Source organism: Phyllobates terribilis, unplaced genomic scaffold (genome assembly GCF_046119375.1).
Source record: "Phyllobates terribilis strain yellow unplaced genomic scaffold, ASM4611937v1 Scaffold_8__6_contigs__length_399053987, whole genome shotgun sequence".
Taxonomy (NCBI): Eukaryota; Metazoa; Chordata; class Amphibia; order Anura; family Dendrobatidae; genus Phyllobates; species Phyllobates terribilis.
The window spans coordinates 363,724,858-363,743,823 of NW_027362768.1; the positions used below are offsets into that span (position 1 = coordinate 363,724,858).

Sequence of the window (18,966 nt, forward strand, 5' to 3'; positions counted from 1 at the left end):
CTACTTTTTTCCCAGGCTTCATCGTTACCATTGTCCATCATTATCGTAGGAGTCGGCCCTGCGGAATTTGATGGTGAGTTTCCAGTTATGTCTTTCCTAGGGTCCGTGATTGTCAGGACCACTCGTTCTGATAACCTCTGGTTCATTGGTGACGGACCAGACAGACGCATGGCCCCCGACCTCTGTTTGTAGGAGTCCTTAAAGGAACTGTCACATTCAGCCCTACTGTCTTCCTATGTGGGATCACGGTAGCCCTTTTAACCACTACCGCAGTCCTATATGAGGACTATCAGATACCTAGAGGTGCAATATGTTTGCAGTCGCGGGGTGGCTGCAGAAGTAATGAGACATTTCATGCCATCTTAAGTCCTTCATGCCGTTTCCTGAATGTTTGCAGCCCACGGTGACTCTTTGGCAGAGGCGGCCGAGTAACGGTTAATCAGACGGCGGCATCCTGAATACATATTTACAGCAGAAAGGAAGATTTCACTGGTGCCTAAAGTAGAAATGCCCAAAATATGCCAAGCGAGGATCAATGAGGAGAAGATGCCATAGATGTAGAGAACTCCTTTATACCTGGGGAGCAAATGTAACGTGTGGTATAAAGTGACCCTAACTATCGGGGGTTGAGACAGCAGTCGTACAAAGGTCTTAGAGTCCAAAGGTCCCTCTGCCACATAGATGGCACTTGATAGGGTCAGACCCCGGTACAGATTTCGTATAGGGGCAGAGGAGGCTGAAGTTACACCTCTGGAAAGTGGGATAGTGACTTTTGTGCAATATTACAAATTGCCAAAGCAAGAAGGAAAAGGCGTGGAATTCTGGAAATCACAGGAAGGAGCGTTCCTGATCTGTCAGTAATGGAAAAATGGAAGCAAAATGTTTTAAAACCTCTTAAATTACTCAGACTGGAGTCTGAGCCACGTGCGGAAATCACGGCTGCTATCAGTGCGGTTATTAATGGTCGTCTGAGGAAGGTTCTGCCGCTGAATGCACTTAGACAAATCATCAAGATCTGCTGCTGGCAGCTCCTGTGTAATCACCGACCAATGACGTAACAGATGTGCTTGAGCTTGAAGGAGACAAGTCTGGAGACGCTGCAGCCATGGGAGCAGGTTTAGGTCACAGGCTGCTCACAGTAGCACCAGCAACATGAGGTCTGGCATTGTTGTGCTAAAAAATGGCTCCTGGGACACTTTGGAGAAATGGTCACCACTGGGACCACTATTGATCCATTCTGTGCAACTAGTGAAATTGAAGCCATCAGAAGGCTCTTGCATGACACTGGGCTACGAGCCGGATTTCCGGTAACGGGTCCACTGACCTTGTGCCACCGGTCTTACAGGATATCATTGCACAGAGCAAGACGGCAATGAAGGCTGGAATGGAGGTCTGTCCTCTTTAGTGATGAGTCCCGCTTATGTCTTGGATGCCGTGAAGAGGCCTTCACGAGGGAACGTCACATCATTCCTACTCCTGAGATTACGGTGTGGGGGTCATAATGTACAGTAGCTGGACCCCTTTTGTCTTCATTCCCAGTAGACTATCAGCTCAGTGTTACATTAATTTGGTGGTGGAACCAGTGGTGCAGCCATTTCCCTAAAGTGTCCCAGGAGGCGTTTTTTTTCAGCACAACATCCCACGCCTGCATGTTGCTCATGCTACTACCTAAACGTGCTTCCACGGCTGCAGCGTCTCCAGACTTGTCTCCACATCGGGGACGTCATTGGTCGGTGATTACAAAGCAGCTGCTAGCAGCGCATCTTGATGATTTGGCCAAGTGCATTCAGCGGCAGAACCTTCCTCAGACGACCATTAATAACCTCACTCATGGCTTCCAAACAAGTTAACAAGGTATAGAGAAATTTATTTTATGGTGGCTTTATCTTTATGGAGTTCTTATCCCACAACCAGCCTGAGGCGCCACTTATCTCCCAGAGAAAAGTAGAATCAGACGGTATCCTGTATACACGTCCTGTTTGATCCCCTGACGGCACAATGTCTCGGAGTTCTCCCTCGTCATCTGTCGGAGCATTGCCAGATGCCAAGCTGCACAAATTCTTCATTTGGAAGTGTGAAAAAGTAATTTTTGATTTTCTGTTACCTTTCCGTTATATGGAAGAGTTGTGAATGGCGATATTTCAGGCCTTTCTATTTCTCTTCTGCTTTGAAAATGAAAAAAAAAAAAAAAGTATGAAGCCGTAGTTCTGTAGGCGACAGATAAAGTGTAATGAGAGAAGATGGCCAAATACATCCCATCTACAGCGCGAAGATCTACAGACAGCCGCGTACAGGGGATCAGGCGGCCAAGGGCATCGCAGGCGTTTAGTCTACAAGTCATTTCTGATCAGAATGAAGGGGCGACTGTAACCTCACTTGTCAGCTCTGCCGGAGTCGCCGAGCCTCGTGGCTACAGGTTACTCCTGGCCTCCAGCAAGAGCAGGACAGCGAGGCTGGGGGAGAGGAGGACACGGCCAAAGGAGCAGAAAAAAGGATGTGCAAAATGAGATTGTTCTAGGAGAAGTCAATAAGTAGGGCTGTGCCTGCCATAGTGCGAGGGGGTATTCGCCACCATGTGCCGATTGTCAGCCCCCTCCTGCAGATCTACAGATCAGGGGGGTGGTGGACATGTAAGCGAGGGTAGGTGGACATGTGAGCAAGGGTCATGGACATAAGAGCGAGTGCAGGTGGACGTGCGAGCGAGGGCAGGAGGACGTGTGAGTGAGGGCAGGAGGACATGCGAGCGAGGGCAGGTGGAGATGGGAGCGAGGGCAAGAGGACGTGCGAGCGAGGGCAGGAGGACGTGCGAGCGAGAGCAGGTGGACGTGCGAGCGAGGGCAGGAGGACGGGTGAGCGAGGGCAGGAGGACGTGCGAGCGAGGGCAGGAGGACGGGTGAGCGAGGGCAGGAGGACGTGCGAGCGAGGGCAGGAGGACGTGCGAGCGAGGGCAGGAGGACGTGCGAGCGAGGGCAGGAGGACGTGCGAGCGAGAGCAGGTGGACGTGGGAGCGAGGGCAGGAGGACGTGCGAGCGAGGGCAGGAGGACATGCGAGCGAGGGCAGGAGGACATGCGAGCGAGGGCAGGTGGAGATGGGAGCAAGGGCAGGAGGACGTGCGAGCGAGGGCAGGAGGACGTGCGAGCGAGGGCAGGAGGACGTGCGAGCGAGGGCAGGAGGACGTGCGAGCGAGGGCAGGAGGACGTGTGAGCGAGGGCAGGAGGACATGCGAGCGAGGGCAGGTGGAGATGGGAGCGAGGGCAGGAGGACGTGCGAGCGAGGGCAGGAGGACGTGCGAGCGAGGGCAGGTGGACGTGGGAGCGAGGGCAGGTGGACGTGTGAGCGAGGGCAGGAGGACGTGCGAGCGAGGGCAGGCGGACTTGTGAGCGAGGGCAGGTGGACGTGTGAGCGAGGGCAGGCGGACGTGCGAGCGAGGGCAGGTGGACGTGGGAGCGAGGGCAGGTGGACGTGTGAGCGAGGGCAGGCGGACTTGTGAGCGAGGGCAGGTGGACGTGTGAGCGAGGGCAGGCGGACTTGTGAGCGAGGGCAGGTGGACGTGTGAGCGAGGGCAGGCGGACTTGTGAGCGAGGGCAGGAGGACGTGCGAGCGAGGGCAGGCGGACGTGCGAGCGAAGGCAGGCGGACGTGCGAGCGAAGGCAGGCGGACGTGCGAGCGAAGGCAGGAGGACAGGTGAGCGAAGGCAGGAGGACAGGCGAGCGAGGGCAGGAGGATGTGCGAGCGAAGGCAGGAGGACGTGTGAGCGAGGGCAGGAGGACAGGCGAGCGAAGGCAGGAGGACAGGCGAGCGAGGGCAGGTGGACATGCGAGCGAAGGCAGGTGGACATGCGAGCGAAGGCAGGTGGACGTGCGAGCGAAGACGGGTGGACATGCGAGCGAAGGCGGGTGGACTTGCGAGCGAAGGCAGGAGGACGTGTTAGCGAGGGCGGGAGGACGTGTGAGCGAGAGCAGGAGGACGTGTGAGCGAGGGCAGGAGGACGTGCGAGCGAGGGAAGGACGTGCGAACGAGGGCAGGAGGATGTAGAATCCAGCGATGGAGCGAGGACCCTCCATGATGCCAAAATCAACTACACATGTTGTACCTGGAGGTCATCAGACCTTGATCCAGTCCAAAATCCACAATACCTCGGCCTCCTCTAACCCTAGAAAACAGGTCATTATCGTCCTCCATCAGCCCGATCCTCCTCACTACAGGACGTAGCTGCGTATATACCATGCAAATCCCCATCTCCAAAGGCAAAGTAGATGCAGGAGAGTGACGTCACGTATTAGACATTGAATTAATCACCGCAGAATTGTATTCAGCGCCGGCCGCTGACCCAGATTCATGCGGCTCACTCACAAATTAGGAGGTAAATAACAGATTAGTGATCCGGACATGAATCCAGAATTGGCTAAACCATAAATTACAGCTGAAAATATAAGGAAAATGACCGGTTGGGAAAGGTTATAAAAGACGACAGCTGAGCGACAAATACACGGCGCAAATGTATACGGAGAAGACGCCAGGAACTGAGGGCTAGAACTGAATCTAGGGGAAGAAATGTGTAGATAGATAATAGATGGATGGATGAATAAATGAATGGATAGATAATGGATGGATAATAGATGGATAGACAGATAGATAGATAACAGCTGGATGGATTGGATAGATAATGGATAGAAAGATAGATCCATAGATAGATGGATGGATATGGTAGATGGATGGATAGATAGATAGATAGATAGATAGATAGATAGATAGATAGATAGATAGATATTATTACAAAAGGTTTATAGAACAGCACCATTTAATTACTCCCGGTGGGTCCCCAGCCTCCAAACAAACGTCCAATTTGTCCCATAGTAGAGACCAAAAAACAAAGGCAGCTTTCCAACAATAGATGATTTTTTGAAAAAAAAGATGGACTTTATTCAGCCCAAATGGCAATGTTTCGGTTCATAGAACCTTTCTCTTGCCGAGTTCTATGAACCGAAACGTTGCCATTTGGGCTGAATAAAGTCCATCTTTTTTTTCAAAAAATCATCTATTGTTGGAAAGCTGCCTTTGTTTTTTGGTCTATACGATAGATAGATAGATAGATAGATAGATAGATAGATAGATAGATAGATAGAGGGATAGATAGATAGATAATAGATAGATAGATAGAGTGATAGATAGATGATAGATAGATAGATAGATAATAGATAAGATAGATAGAGGGATAGATAGATAGATAATAGATAGATAGATAGATAGATAATAGATAAGATAGATAGATAAATAGATAATAGACAGATAGATAATAGATAGATAGATATGAGATAGATAGATAGATAGATAATAGATAGATAATAGATAGATAGATAATAGATAGATGATAGATAGATGATAGATAGAGGGATAATAGATAGATAGATAATAGATAGATAGATAGATAGAGGGATAATAGATAGATAGATAGATAGATAGATAATAGATAGATGATAGATAGATGATAGATAGAGGGATAATAGATAGATAGATAGATAATAGATAGATAGATAGAGGGATAGATAGATAGATAATAGATAGATAGAGGGATAGATAGATAGATAATAGATAGATAGATAGAGGGATAGATAGATAGATAGATAGATATGAGATAGATGATAGATAGAGGGATAGATAGATAGATAATAGATAGATAGACAGATAGATAATAAATAGATAATAGATAGATAGATAGAGGGATAGATAGATAGATAATAGATAGATAGATAGAGTGATAGATAGATGATAGATAATAGATAAGATAGATAGAGGGATAGATAGATAGATAATAGATAGATAGATACAGTAGATAATAGATAGATAATAGATAAGATAGATAGATAAATAGATAATAGACAGATAGATAATAGATAGATATGAGATAGATAGATAGATAATAGATAGATAATAGATAGATAGATAGATAGATAATAGATAGATAGATGATAGATAGAGGGATAATAGATAGATAGAGGGATAGATTGATAGATAGATAGATAGATAGATAATAGATAGATAGATAGATAATAGATAGATAGATAGATAGATAGATATGAGATAGATGATAGATAGAGGGATAGATAGATAGATAGATAATAGATAGATAGACAGATAGATAATAGATAGATAATAGATAGATAGATAGATAGAGGGATAGATAGATAGATAATAGATAGATAGATAGAGTGATAGATAGATGATAGATAGATAGATAGATAATAGATAAGATAGATAGAGGGATAGATAGATAGATAGATAGATAATAGATAGATAGATACAGTAGATAATAGATAGATAATAGACAGATAGATAATAGATAGATAGATATGAGATAGATAATAGATAGATGATAGATAGATAGATAGATAGAGGGATAATAGATAGATAGATATGGATAGATAATAGATAGATGATAGATAGAGGGATAATAGATAGATAGATAATAGATAGATAGATAGATAATAGATAGATAGAGGGATAGATAGATAGATAATAGATAGATAGATAGATAGAGGGATAGATAGATAGATAGATAGATAATAGATAGATAGATAGATAGAGGGATAATAGATAGATAGATAGATAATAGATAGATAGATAGATAATAGATAGAGAGAGGGATAGATAGATAGATAGATAGATAGATAGATAGAGGGATAGATAGATAGATAGATAGATAGATAGATAATAGATAGATAGATAGAGGGATAGATAGATAGATAGATAGATAATAGATAGATAGATAGATAGATAATAGATAGATAGACAGATAGATAATAGATAGATAGATAGATAGATAGATAGATAGATAGATAGATAGATAGATATTTGTTGCCTCTTCAGGCATAAAATAATTAGTAATTAGGAGTAAGGACGCACTATCTGACCCTGATGATGCCGTCGTCCTGTGAGAAGCCGCTGACTCCTGGGTTTCCTCAGTTAATTGCTTCCACAGGATCGGGACAGTTCACATTATTGCAATGTGGCAGCCGCCATCGCCGGGCCTGTGTCACCCCATGTGTCTTCATCACACCACATTATGGATGTACACAGCAGTTTGGCCGCTGCTCACTCCCCGCTCCGGTACAATATTTATCTTGCTTCATCCTTTATTGCATCTTATTAATTCAGATGTTCCCACAATGCATCACTCTGCCCTGGTGGGAGGGGGTGCAAAACAGGAACATTGGGGTCACACAGCCGCCATCCGCTCCTCCACACTGTTTGAGGTCTTCGGACGCTGATTGGCAGAACCGTAGCTAAGATTTATTTTTCACCAGGGTCAAAGTGTCAGTTTGGTGCCTTAGCTCTAATTGTATATGAAGGTATTCTGTCAGTAGGAGGACAGGATTATTTGGGCACTTAATGCATATGTAAGAGTATGGTATGGAGGTATTATTTGTATGCATTGTATGGCGGTACATGAGTATAAGATTTCACATCTATATATGGAATATAACACAGGATCCACCATTCACAATAGGTGATGTCACAGCTCACCTCCTCCTCCTCCTGTACAATGACTGATAACACAGGATCCAGCATTCACAGTAGGTGATGTCACAGCTCACCTCCTCCTGTACAATGCCTGATAACACAGGATCCACCATTCACAATAGGTGATGTCACAGCTCACCTCCTCCTCCTGTACAATGACTGATAACACCTCTATATACAGTAGATAACACAGGACCCACCACTCACAATAGGTGATGTCACAGCTCACCTCCTCCTCCTCCTGTACAATGACTGATAACACCTCTATATACAGTAGATAACACAGGACCCACCATTCACAATAGGTGATGTCACAGCTCACCTCCTCCTCCTGTACAATGACTGATAACACCTCTATATACAGTAGATAACACAGGACCCACCACTCACAATAGGTGATGTCACAGCTCACCTCCTCCTCCTCCTGTACAATGACTGATAACACCTCTATATACAGTAGATAACACAGGACCCACCACTCACAATAGGTGATGTCACAGCTCACCTCCTCCTCCTCCTGTACAATGACTGATAACACCTCTATATACAGTAGATAACACAGGACCCACCACTCACAATAGGTGATGTCACAGCTCACCTCCTCCTCCTCCTGTACAATGACTGATAACACCTCTATATACAGTAGATAACAGGATCTCCCATTCACAAAAGAGGATGTTACAGCTCACCTCCTCCTCCTCCTCCTCCATAACAGCCGTACCAATATGGGAATATTACATCAGTTGAGCTTTTTTTGTTGAAAAAATACTAAATTGCTGATTTATTATCATTTCAAAAAAAGAAAGTAAAAAGAATAATTGTCTCCTCGCGGTCCTGATGGGACCTCCTCCGGTCTTCTCTCGCCTTCGTGCTGCAATTCCCGCAATCATCTGCTGTAATCTCCTTCCGCAGACCGTCACATCCCGCGTACATTTAGTTTTTGGAGGAAAGCGATCCGCCGCCTGTACATCGTCGCCTGGCAGCAGATCCCCCTCTGTGAGCGAAAATCTATAGCGGAGTCACCGCCGTGCGCTTTTTCAGATTGTTACTATAGAAATGACCTGTATGATTTCCCATCTACATATTCAATGTATCTTCTGGTTTTAGTTACTATTTACAAAACATGAATAGAACAGATTTCTTAAAGCGACAGAACACCTTAATTGTAAAGTGGCTTACAGATTAAAATACCCATCAAAATATGTCAATCAATAGGAGACTGTACACAGAGTATATATGTCCTGGGGGGCCACCAATTGTGGCTCTCAGTTGTAAAACTACAACTCCCAGCATGCCCAGACCGCCTGGGATCAAGAGGTAAGATTCCTTCGGAGAGGACTAGTAACGCTCACTTCTCGTGTTGTCCACAGCAATGGAAGAACTGGATGGAGATGAGGTCCGGGTTTCCTCCAGAGGCCGTTTTGCAGAAAGAGACATAGTGCAGGTAAAGTAGTGATGACTGAAGACTATTTTTCATTTATCTAACTTCTCTAAAATGCACCAATTTTGCAAATACGTAAGGTACGTAAGGCTTGGGTCCAATGGGCATAGACAACCGAAGTGGCTACTGGACTCTGTGCTCAACACTACTGGTTGCCATTCTGCCCTTCAGTAGCTGGCAGAAGTGGGAAAACTAGAATTTTGGGTGGTCAAGAAGGGCATTTGCCCCCATTCCTCCACCTCTATCTCCCTACCTTTAGCAGTCATTGGCTCAGTGCCATCAATGTGGTGATTACGGGCAAATTCGGGACGTGGAAACTCCATGGTTTGCAGCACCTTGTAAATCCTGACCGTGCCCTCTCACCGCACCTTCTTCTTCCTCTACAGTTCGTGCCATTCCGTGACTACGTGGACCGTTCCGGAAACCAAATTCTCAGCATGGCCCGGCTCGCCAAGGACGTCTTAGCCGAGATCCCGGAGCAGTTCCTCTCCTACATGAAGTCCCGCGAAATCAAGCCCCGTCCACTGCCTCCCTCCGCACCCATCCAGAACCTGCCCTCGCACATCTGAGCACCGACCATGCTGTTCCATCCATACAGAATGGGGGCGCCCCCTAACCATTTTTAAGAGACAGGGTAAAGCTTCGAACTCCCATTCTCCTCTTCCCTTCGCCCAGCATCTACTTAGTTATTGGGACACGCCTGCTAATTGCATCTCTCATAAAACTAGCTGCACCCCGATCTTCCAGGGGTTATGCAATACGGTCCGGAGTACGGTCTGAGCCCGGGTTATTACCACCGGTGCAGCAATAGGAAAGATCGGACTGAGTGCTCCAGCCAAGATGAAGGACAGAAGTCACGGATGTGCAGTTGGGAGGGCGGGGGGTTGCAGATTTTTGCACTTTGGGAGCACGCAGGGCTAGCTGGATGATGCTGTACAGTATTTAAGAACATTTTTTATCAGAATTGATCGTATACAGAATATGTACATTGTGCTCTCGGAGGAATTGTATACTGTAGTCCTCATCTGTCTCCAGATACATACAAATAAACCTTTAAACTAAATTGTGTTTTTATACAGGATCAGGTCGGGAGAAGTCTGGTCGGAACCTCTGGCCCGTAAAACTACAACCCCCAGCATGTCCTGACAGTGGCAGACATTCCAGACATGCTGGAAGTTGTAGTTTTACTAAAATCTTGTTCCTCCAGGCAAATGACATTAACTGCATGCTGGGTGTTGAAGCAACCGTACAGCGCTATGCTGCCCATCTCGGGCTCTATAAAACTTGAAGATCACCCCCTATATGGACCATAATGTTGGATATATTGCTTCATTGTAGGCATCACCGAACCACTGCCATGTTCCACTGCAGGCATCACTGAGTCATCGCCATGCTTCACTGTAAGCATCACCAACCCAGAACCATACTTCACTGTGAGAATCATGAAGCCACCATCATGTTTTACTGTAAGCATCACTGTCATACTTCACTGTAGGCATCACTGATCCACCACCATGCTCCACTGTAGACATCACTAAGTCACCATCATGCCTCACTGTAGACATCACTAAGTCTCCATCATGTTTCACTGTAGACATCACCGAGCCACCGCCATGCTTCAATGTAGACATCACTGAGCCACAATCATGCTTCATTGTAGGCACCACTGATTCACCACCATGCTTCACTGTAGGAATTGCCAAGTCGCCATCATGCTTCACTGTAGACATCACTAAGTCTCCATCATGCTTGACTGTAGACATCACAGAGCCACCGCCATGCTTCACTGTAGACATCACTGAGCCACAATCATGCTTCATTGTAGACATCACTGATCCACCACCATGCTTCACTGTAGACATCACTAAGTCACCATCATGCTTCACTGTAGATATCACTAAGTCACCATCATGCTTCACTGTAGACATCACTAAGTCACCATCATGATTCACTGTAGACATCACCGAGCCATCGCCATGCTTCACTGTAGACATCACTGAGCCACCACCATGCTTCACAGTAGCCATCACCGAGCCACCACCATGCTTTACTGTAGACATCACCGAGCCACCACCATACTTAAGTCTGGACATCACCGAGCCACCACAATCCTTCACTGTAGGCATGACCGAGCCACCGCCATGCTTTAGTCATCGCCGAGACACCACCATGCTTCACTGTAGACATCACTGAGCCACTACCATGCTTTTCTGTCGATGCTTCATTCTTCCTCCTCCAGACATACCGCTGATCCAGAGGCCTGAAAAGTTCCCATTTTGTTTCAATGCTCCACAGAACAAATTCCCAGAACTTCTGTGACTTACTTCTATGGTTTGAGCAAATTGGAGGTGACTTTTCTTGTGCTTTGGTCTTAGTAGAGGTGACGTCTCGGAGTCCAGTCATGAAAACCTTCAGCGTTTATTATGTGCTTTACACTGAAACTTCTGTGCTCACTGCCTCCAGAACTTTCTGTCGGTCTATTGCAGCAACTCGATGGTTTTAAACCACCGGCCTCCTCAGAAATCTGGTGGTAGCCGGTGACAGCGTCCTCTCTCTGCCACGTCCAGGTAGCGCAGCCGGTGTTCCTTTAACTTGAACTTGTGATCTGCGCTTCCATCCTGTATCTCTAGGAACATTCATTGCCTTTTGTAACATCCTTTTCATTATTTGTACAAGGCAATAATCTGTTCTCTTAACTTTTTCAGACCCCTCTCTCGCCCACCCAAGAATATTATTGATCTGGAGGCCATTGCACACAAAGACTAGGCTATGAGCTCTCAGGAACAATGCATCACATTTACTTTTTGTGCCTGGATGACTATTCATTTCACCGCAGAATTTTCCAATCACTTTCTATGTGCACCTTCCAGAATAAAGGCATGAGAATTTCTTATCGGTTGGAGGCAATGCTGCGCCGCTCCTCCCTCCTTCATAAACAATACTTGTAGAAGTCTAATTATAAGGCATTGAGACGGGCAGACGGTCAGGCCTGGAATAATATGGAGACGGTGTTTTCAGATCAACAGCTCGACAACAAATCAACGGGACATTGTGATAAAATGCTGCGCGCTGGAGGATGAGACGCAGCCGTCTGGAGAGGACAATGCATCTGCCGGGAGCGTGGATACAGCTAGATAACAGCACAAAGGAGCAAAAAGAAAAAAAAAAGATTTTTTCTTTCATTTCGTAATTTTTAAGTTTTGTTTTTGAACTTTCCAGTGAAAATAAGATGGAAACCGTCCATAGGGAGGACTTGGGTTTGTTTCCGAAAGTAACAATATTTCCATGAAGATTAATGTGACCTTTAGATTGTTATGGCGCTATAGACACAGCAGTCAGGGGGTCCAGGTTCAAGCAACACCTTTTCTGTTTCTATTAGGGTAAAACTGCGCAACAGGGACCTTCTACATGGTGCCCATCAAATTCAATGGATTTCCATTGACATTATCGGCCATCGTTTGACATCACAGGTCAATCAGACGTTAATGGTCATCCATTGATGTCACTGGTTAATCATTGATGTTAATGGTCATCCATTAAAGTCACTGGTCATCCATTGACGTTATTGACATTAATGACGGGTTATCCTTAGACATCAGTGGTTATCCATTGACATTGTTACTCATCCATTGACATCACTCATCCTCCATTGACATTATTGGTCATCCATTAATGACACTGGTCATCCGTTAATGTCACTGGTCATCCATTGATGTTATTGGTCATCTATTAATGACACTGGTCATCCGTTAATGTCACTGGTCATCCATTGACGTTATTGGTCATCTATTAATGAGACTGATCATCCATTAATGTCACTGGTCATCCATTGACGTTATTGGTCATCCATTAATGAGACTGATCATCCGTTAATGTCACTGGTCATCCATTGATGTTATTGGTCATCTATTAATGAGACTGATCATCCATTAATGTCACTGGTCATCCATTGATGTTATTGGTCATCTATTAATGAGACTGATCATCCGTTAATGTCACTGGTCATCCATTGACCTTATTGGTCATCTATTAATGAGACTGATCATCCGTTAATGTCACTGGTCATCCATTGATGTTATTGGTCATCTATTAATGAGACTGATCATCCGTTAATGTCACTGGTCATCCATTGACGTTATTGGTCATCTATTAATAAGACTGATCATCCGTTAATGTCACTGGTCATCCAGTTACCAAAACTCCAGATTTCCCTCTGTGCTTTATCGCAGCTCCCAGGGATCAACTAGGAGCTTGAATGGAGCAATAACGCGGCCGTGTGCATGGATCCTAAACTACTGCATGGATTTCGTATTTTTTTTTGTTTTTGTAGAATAAGATAAATATTTACCTTTAATTTGTAAACAATAAACTGAAAAATCTAATAATAACAATTCTCTGTGAATCTTATATCGAATGCATGAGAGCTAACGATCCGCGGATGAAAGGATTCAGCTGGCATCGTGCGCTGTATACGGGTCCCGGCTGCTTTCCCACCTGCCGCCACCTACACTATTTGCTTGGGGGAAATCATTTAAATAATTAACTCCAGGGAGAAATCAGTTTTCGGAGATGATGGTGGGTACGTGCCGACGGGAGGGTCCGCCGAGGACGCTTCCATCAGATGAAGGGGACGATCTGGGTTTGTTTGCAGAACTCAGTCAACACCAAAATACTTACATAAGGCGAAGTTGCAACAGCTGTAAAGTCAGATATCGAGAAGTTACCCCGCTAAGACAAGCGCGAAATGCAGATCCAGCGGGTCCCAGGTGACCCCTCCACTAACGGCTGATAATTATGTAATGCCGAATGTTGTGGATGGCAGCAAGTAGAAATATGGTGAATTTCCAGAAACAGCGCTACCCCTATCCATAGGCTGTCTGTGGTATTGCAGCTCAGCTCCATTCACTTCAGTTGCAATACCAGACACAAGCCATGGTCAGGGGTGGAGCTGAAAGAAAGCAGCCATGTTTTTCTCATTATGGACAATCCCTTTAAGAGATGACCTGGCATCACATAATTGAGCCAAGCCTTAATGGTTTTCGGTCCAAAATTACTAGCCGATTCATCACTTAATGGAGTCAGAGCTTTGTTTTACCTCTGCAATAACACGGGGCTTAAATGGGGTGTTCCCTTTCACAAATTTTTAGCCAACAGGCTCAGTTATATGTAAAATAACATAGTGACCCTTACTCACCCTCCCCTGGTCCAGTGGTGTGTCTCTGTCACTTCCATGGTCTATGTTGATTGGCTGTAGTCAACAGCGCTGCAGGCAATCACTGAGCTCAGCGGCTTGTGTGTCTACAATAGCTGAGCTCCGTGATTGGCTGCAGCCCCTTTAAAGAGAACTTGTCAGCACATTTTTACTTATGGAGGTGGTGGTACGGCTGTATAGGCTCTTGTCCCTCAATAATAATGATACCTTTATTGTAGGGATCTGATGTGCCAGTCATGAGAAATCTAGTGTAGAAGTCACATGCAAATCAGGTTACACGTGCCCTGGGGGCGTGTCACTGTGCTTAATCCACGTGCATGACACGCCCCCAGTGCACTTCCAAACTGATTTTCATATGGTTTCTACACTAGATTTCTCATGACTGGCACATCGGATCTCTACAAAAAAAAATATCCTTATTATCGGGGGACAAGCGCCCACACAGTCACACCACTATTTCCATATGTAAAAACTTGCTGACTTGTTCCTTTTACTACTTTCAGTCTGACAACAGCCAACACTAGGGGGAGCTCAGGAGTTTACTATAAAGATATATTAAAAGGGGTTCTCCACTACTGGACATCCCCTTTTAAATGCCTCCCGCACTGATGCCGCTCCTCTGCTCCAAGCTCTATGTCTGTTTGTTTATGTCGCGTGACCGCTGCAGCCCATCATATGCCACTGACGGGCTGCAGCCTTCACAGTTCTGAGACAATTCTCGGCCCATGAACACCATTTATCACAACTTCCGCCAGCTGCAGGTTGTGTATTGTGAATGTTCTAAGTCTCTGTGAAAGAAATCACACAAAAAAAAAGTTACTAAAAAGTTTTCTTCCACAAAAAGTGGTAATATTTCATCAGACTGGACCCCACCGGTTACATAAATATGACAAAGAAGCAGCAGAAGTCAGAGGGGACCCCCACTGAGAGCATCGAAATATGTGAAGCAACAGCGCCACCTGCAGGATAGAAAAATGCAAGCAGACAATGCATCACTCTATAACAGAACCATATACCTGAGTATAGTATAATAATTACCTGGGAAGACAGAGCCACATGGATATACAGGGATTAAGGAGGGGAATTAAAGGGAATGCTATTTTAGTTTATATTTTCCCACTTGTGGTGGTCTGTTATCAAGTGACGCTCACATTATGGGGGCACACCGGCTAGCACTGTTATGTGAGGATTGTGAGGAGCACAGCAGGTGGAGTTGTTATTATGGGGGCAATGACTCTTGTGTTCTTATGTGAGGCTGGGTCTATTATGGAGGCACTGCCATTAACTCTTATAAGAGCAGTGGATACCATTATGGGGGTACTGTGACTTTGCTATAGAGGCAATGCAGCTACAACTATGAGTGCTCGGTGTTTAGAGCTGCCCAAGGTATCGCAGCAGGATAGGACAGTGGCTCGTTGCCCCCGTACCTTTGTTCCTGATTACGAGGGCACTGTGGCAGAATCTGCTCTTATAATGGCACTGTATAATGGACAATGTGGCGAGATCTATTATGGGGGCACTGTATAGTTGGAGTAGTATTGTTATAGGTGCATTGCAGCCGGACTTTGGCTGAATTATGGGGGCACTAAATATAACACTGTTGTAGGTGCATTGCAAATAGATCTGTTATGGGGGCACCGTGGATGGTTATGTCATAGGGGCGATGTGGCCATAATTATGGGGGAACCGTGGATGGTTCTGTCATAGGGGCGATGTGGCCATCATTATGGGAGCACTGTGGATGGTTCTGTCATAGGGGCAATGTGGCCATCATTATGGGGGCACCGTGGATGGTTTTGTCATAGGGCTGACGTGGCCATCATGATGGGGGCACCGTGGATGGTTCTGTCATGGGGCAATGTGGCCATCATTATGGGGGCACCATGGATGGTTCTGTCATAGGGGCAATGTGGCCATCATTATGGGGGCACCGTGGATGGTTATGTCATAGGGCCGATGTGGCCAACATGATGGGGGCACCGTGGATGGTTCTGTCATAGGGGCGATGTGACCATCATTATGGGGGCACCATGGATGGTTCTGTCATGGGGGCGATGTGGCCATCATTATGGGGACACCGTGGATGGTTCTGTCATGGGGGCGATGTGGCCATCATTATGGGGGCGATGTGGCCATCATTATGGGGGTACTGTGGATGGTTATGTCATAGGGGGGATGTGGCCATCATTATGGGGGCACCGTGGATGGTTCTGTCATAGGGGCGATGTGACCATCATTATGGGGGCACCATGGATGGTTCTGTCATGGGGGCGATGTGGCCATCATTATGGGGGCACCGTGGATGGTTCTGTCATGGGGGCGATGTGGCCATCATTATGGGGGAGCTGTGGCCATCATTATGGAGGCACTGTGGATGGTTATGTCATAGGGGCGATGTGGCCATCATTATGGGGGCACCGTGGATGGTTATGTCATATGGGCGATGTGGCCATCATTATGGGGGCACCGTGGATGGTTATGTCATAGGGGCGATGTGGCCATCATTATGGGGGCACCGTGGATGGTTATGTCATAGGGGCGATGTGGCCATCATTATGTGGGCACCGTGGATGGTTCTGTCATGGGGGCAATGTGGCCATCATTATGGGGGCACTGTGGATGGTTCTGTCATGGGGGTGATGTGGCCATCATTATGGGGGCACCGTGGATGGTTATGTCATAGGGGCGATGTGGCCATCATTATGGGGGCACCGTGGATGGTTCTGTCATGGGGGTGATGTGGCCATCATTACGGGGGCACCCTGGATGGTTCTGTCATAGGGGTGATGTGGCCATCATTAGGGGGGCACCGTTACATCTGTTATAGGGGCATTATATCTTAGCAAAACAGAAAATCCCATTTTGGCAGGCACTTGAGATGCCCTCAGTATGGAGATGTTACCGGGTGCCCGATCGAGTGCCCACAGCGCTTCCACGTTCCAGATATGGAGTCTTACGGCACCAGAATGGGCGAACCAGGAATAAATGAATATATGTAGGATACAGAAAAGAAATCTAGTTACACTGTAATCTCTTTTTTTTTTCTTGCTGCTTTTGAAGAACATCTCGATCTAACAATGTCCCCGAAGATGTCTGCACGCAGCGCTGCCCGCAATCTCCCCTCCGCATCGCGCTGATTGCTGTAATTGAGTGTGTTCTTCGCCTCCCATCGCGGGTCCTCTGCTTGTCATTCCTTAATTTCTATCTGAGGGTTATTCCCCCCAGCGATGGGAGACACGGTGCGGGATTTCACTCTTATCTATCGATATTTTGCATAATCATGTTTACCTTCCAACCGTTCACTGTTCCGCATACATTTATCGAGCCTTTAAAAGTCAGAGTTTCGAAAGTTGTACTTGGAGAACTGGGACATCTACGGTATATGATCCCTGCGTCCTGCAAGTCCTGACAAGTCTGACTGTCAAGGCGTCAAGAAAAAGTGCTGAAAATTGGCTAAATTCTGTCAATTTAAAGGGGGTGTCTCAGCCCCCTGTCTGGTCGGCAGGCTGTTCTGGTGTGATGTAAAACCTGTGCTGTGAGCTCTGGGCAATGGGATGTCTCCTCTGTGCTGCTCCTTCTCCCCTCTCACAGCAGTCACTCACAGACTCATGAAGACTCTGCAGCTGCACCCCCCTCCTCCCTCTCTTTTACCTTCTGTTTTACTTTTACTGGATTTTTTGGACACAGTGGAGGTTTCTGAACATTTTCAGAGATGCCGCAGACAAAAGATGGGGAACTACATTACTGGACATGTATAGCAAATACTATCGATGTTCCACAAGATTCCCAGATGGGACAACCCCATTTAATCATGATTTATTCCACATTGTAATCTGATAATGATAACCTACTCTTAAAGGGGTTATCCGGGCAAAAGTTTCCCAGGCGCATAGATCTGTAAAGAATAACAAACTGATACTCAACTATCAGAACACGCCTGGATCCAGTGCAGGTGGCTCCGTGGTCTGCGCTGATACAGAGGAGACCTAACCGTTCAACCAGCAGCAGGTCCTATATTTAAAGGGGTTGTCTGGGTAAAAAAAAAGTTTCCCAGATGCTTGGATCTATAAAAAAAATAACTAATTGATACTTAACTACGAGCAACCACCTGGACCAAAGCGATGGCGGCTCCGTGGTCTAAGCTGACACAGAGGTGACGTCGCCGTTCCACCAGTAGCAGCCTGTGACTGGCAGCAGCGATCAGGTGACTTGAGAAAAACATCCCATGACGTTGCTGCTTAAGTTACCTGACCGCTGCGGCCAATCACAGGTCACAGTGATCCCGCTGCTGGTGGAACAGCGACGTTACCTCTGTGTCAGCGCAAACCACAGAGCCACCTTCGCTGGATCCATGAGGCGCGATGTTAGATAAGTATCAGTTAGTTTTTACAGATTCAAGCACCTGAGAAACTATTCTTTTTTTCCCAGACATTCCCTTTAAATGTGTTTTCCACTACTCGGACAACCCTTTCTCAATCCCAGTAATATAATAACACCTATACTCATCTCCGATGCCAGCGCTGTTCCAGCGGTGTCAGCACTTGTTCTCCTGGGGATTGTGTGACATTGTCACCAATCAGAGCTGTCTTTGCTCTCTCCTCCTTTGGAAAAATCAAGACGCCCAGAGGAGGTGAGAGAGCAGCCGTAGCTGTCACTTCCATTGGATGTCAATTACATCCATAGGAAAGGAGAGTGCAGACACCGCTGGAACAGCACCGACACCAGTCAGAGGTGATTATAGGTGTTATTATATTACTAGGAGAAAACATATAGGTGCATCTCACTAAATTA

General features: G+C 46.1%; 1 protein-coding gene across 3 annotated transcripts in view; it reads left to right on the forward strand.

Moving 5' to 3' along the window:
* The window catches only part of CPNE9 (copine family member 9), a 259,965-nt gene extending 246,687 nt beyond the window's left edge, over positions 1-13,278 (forward strand). For 2 of the 3 annotated variants that reach the window (XM_073644796.1, XM_073644797.1), the window contains 3 exons: positions 16-73; positions 8,893-8,966; positions 9,350-10,026. In XM_073644796.1, coding sequence (XP_073500897.1) covers positions 16-73; positions 8,893-8,966; positions 9,350-9,532 — 315 coding nt within the window. In that variant the 3' untranslated portion in view covers positions 9,533-10,026. Of the gene's footprint in view, positions 1-15; positions 74-8,892; positions 8,967-9,349; positions 10,027-11,668 lie in introns of those variants that run through there. The other variant, XR_012247796.1, reaches the window with a different exon arrangement.
* The last annotated feature ends 5,688 nt before the right edge of the window (positions 13,279-18,966 follow it).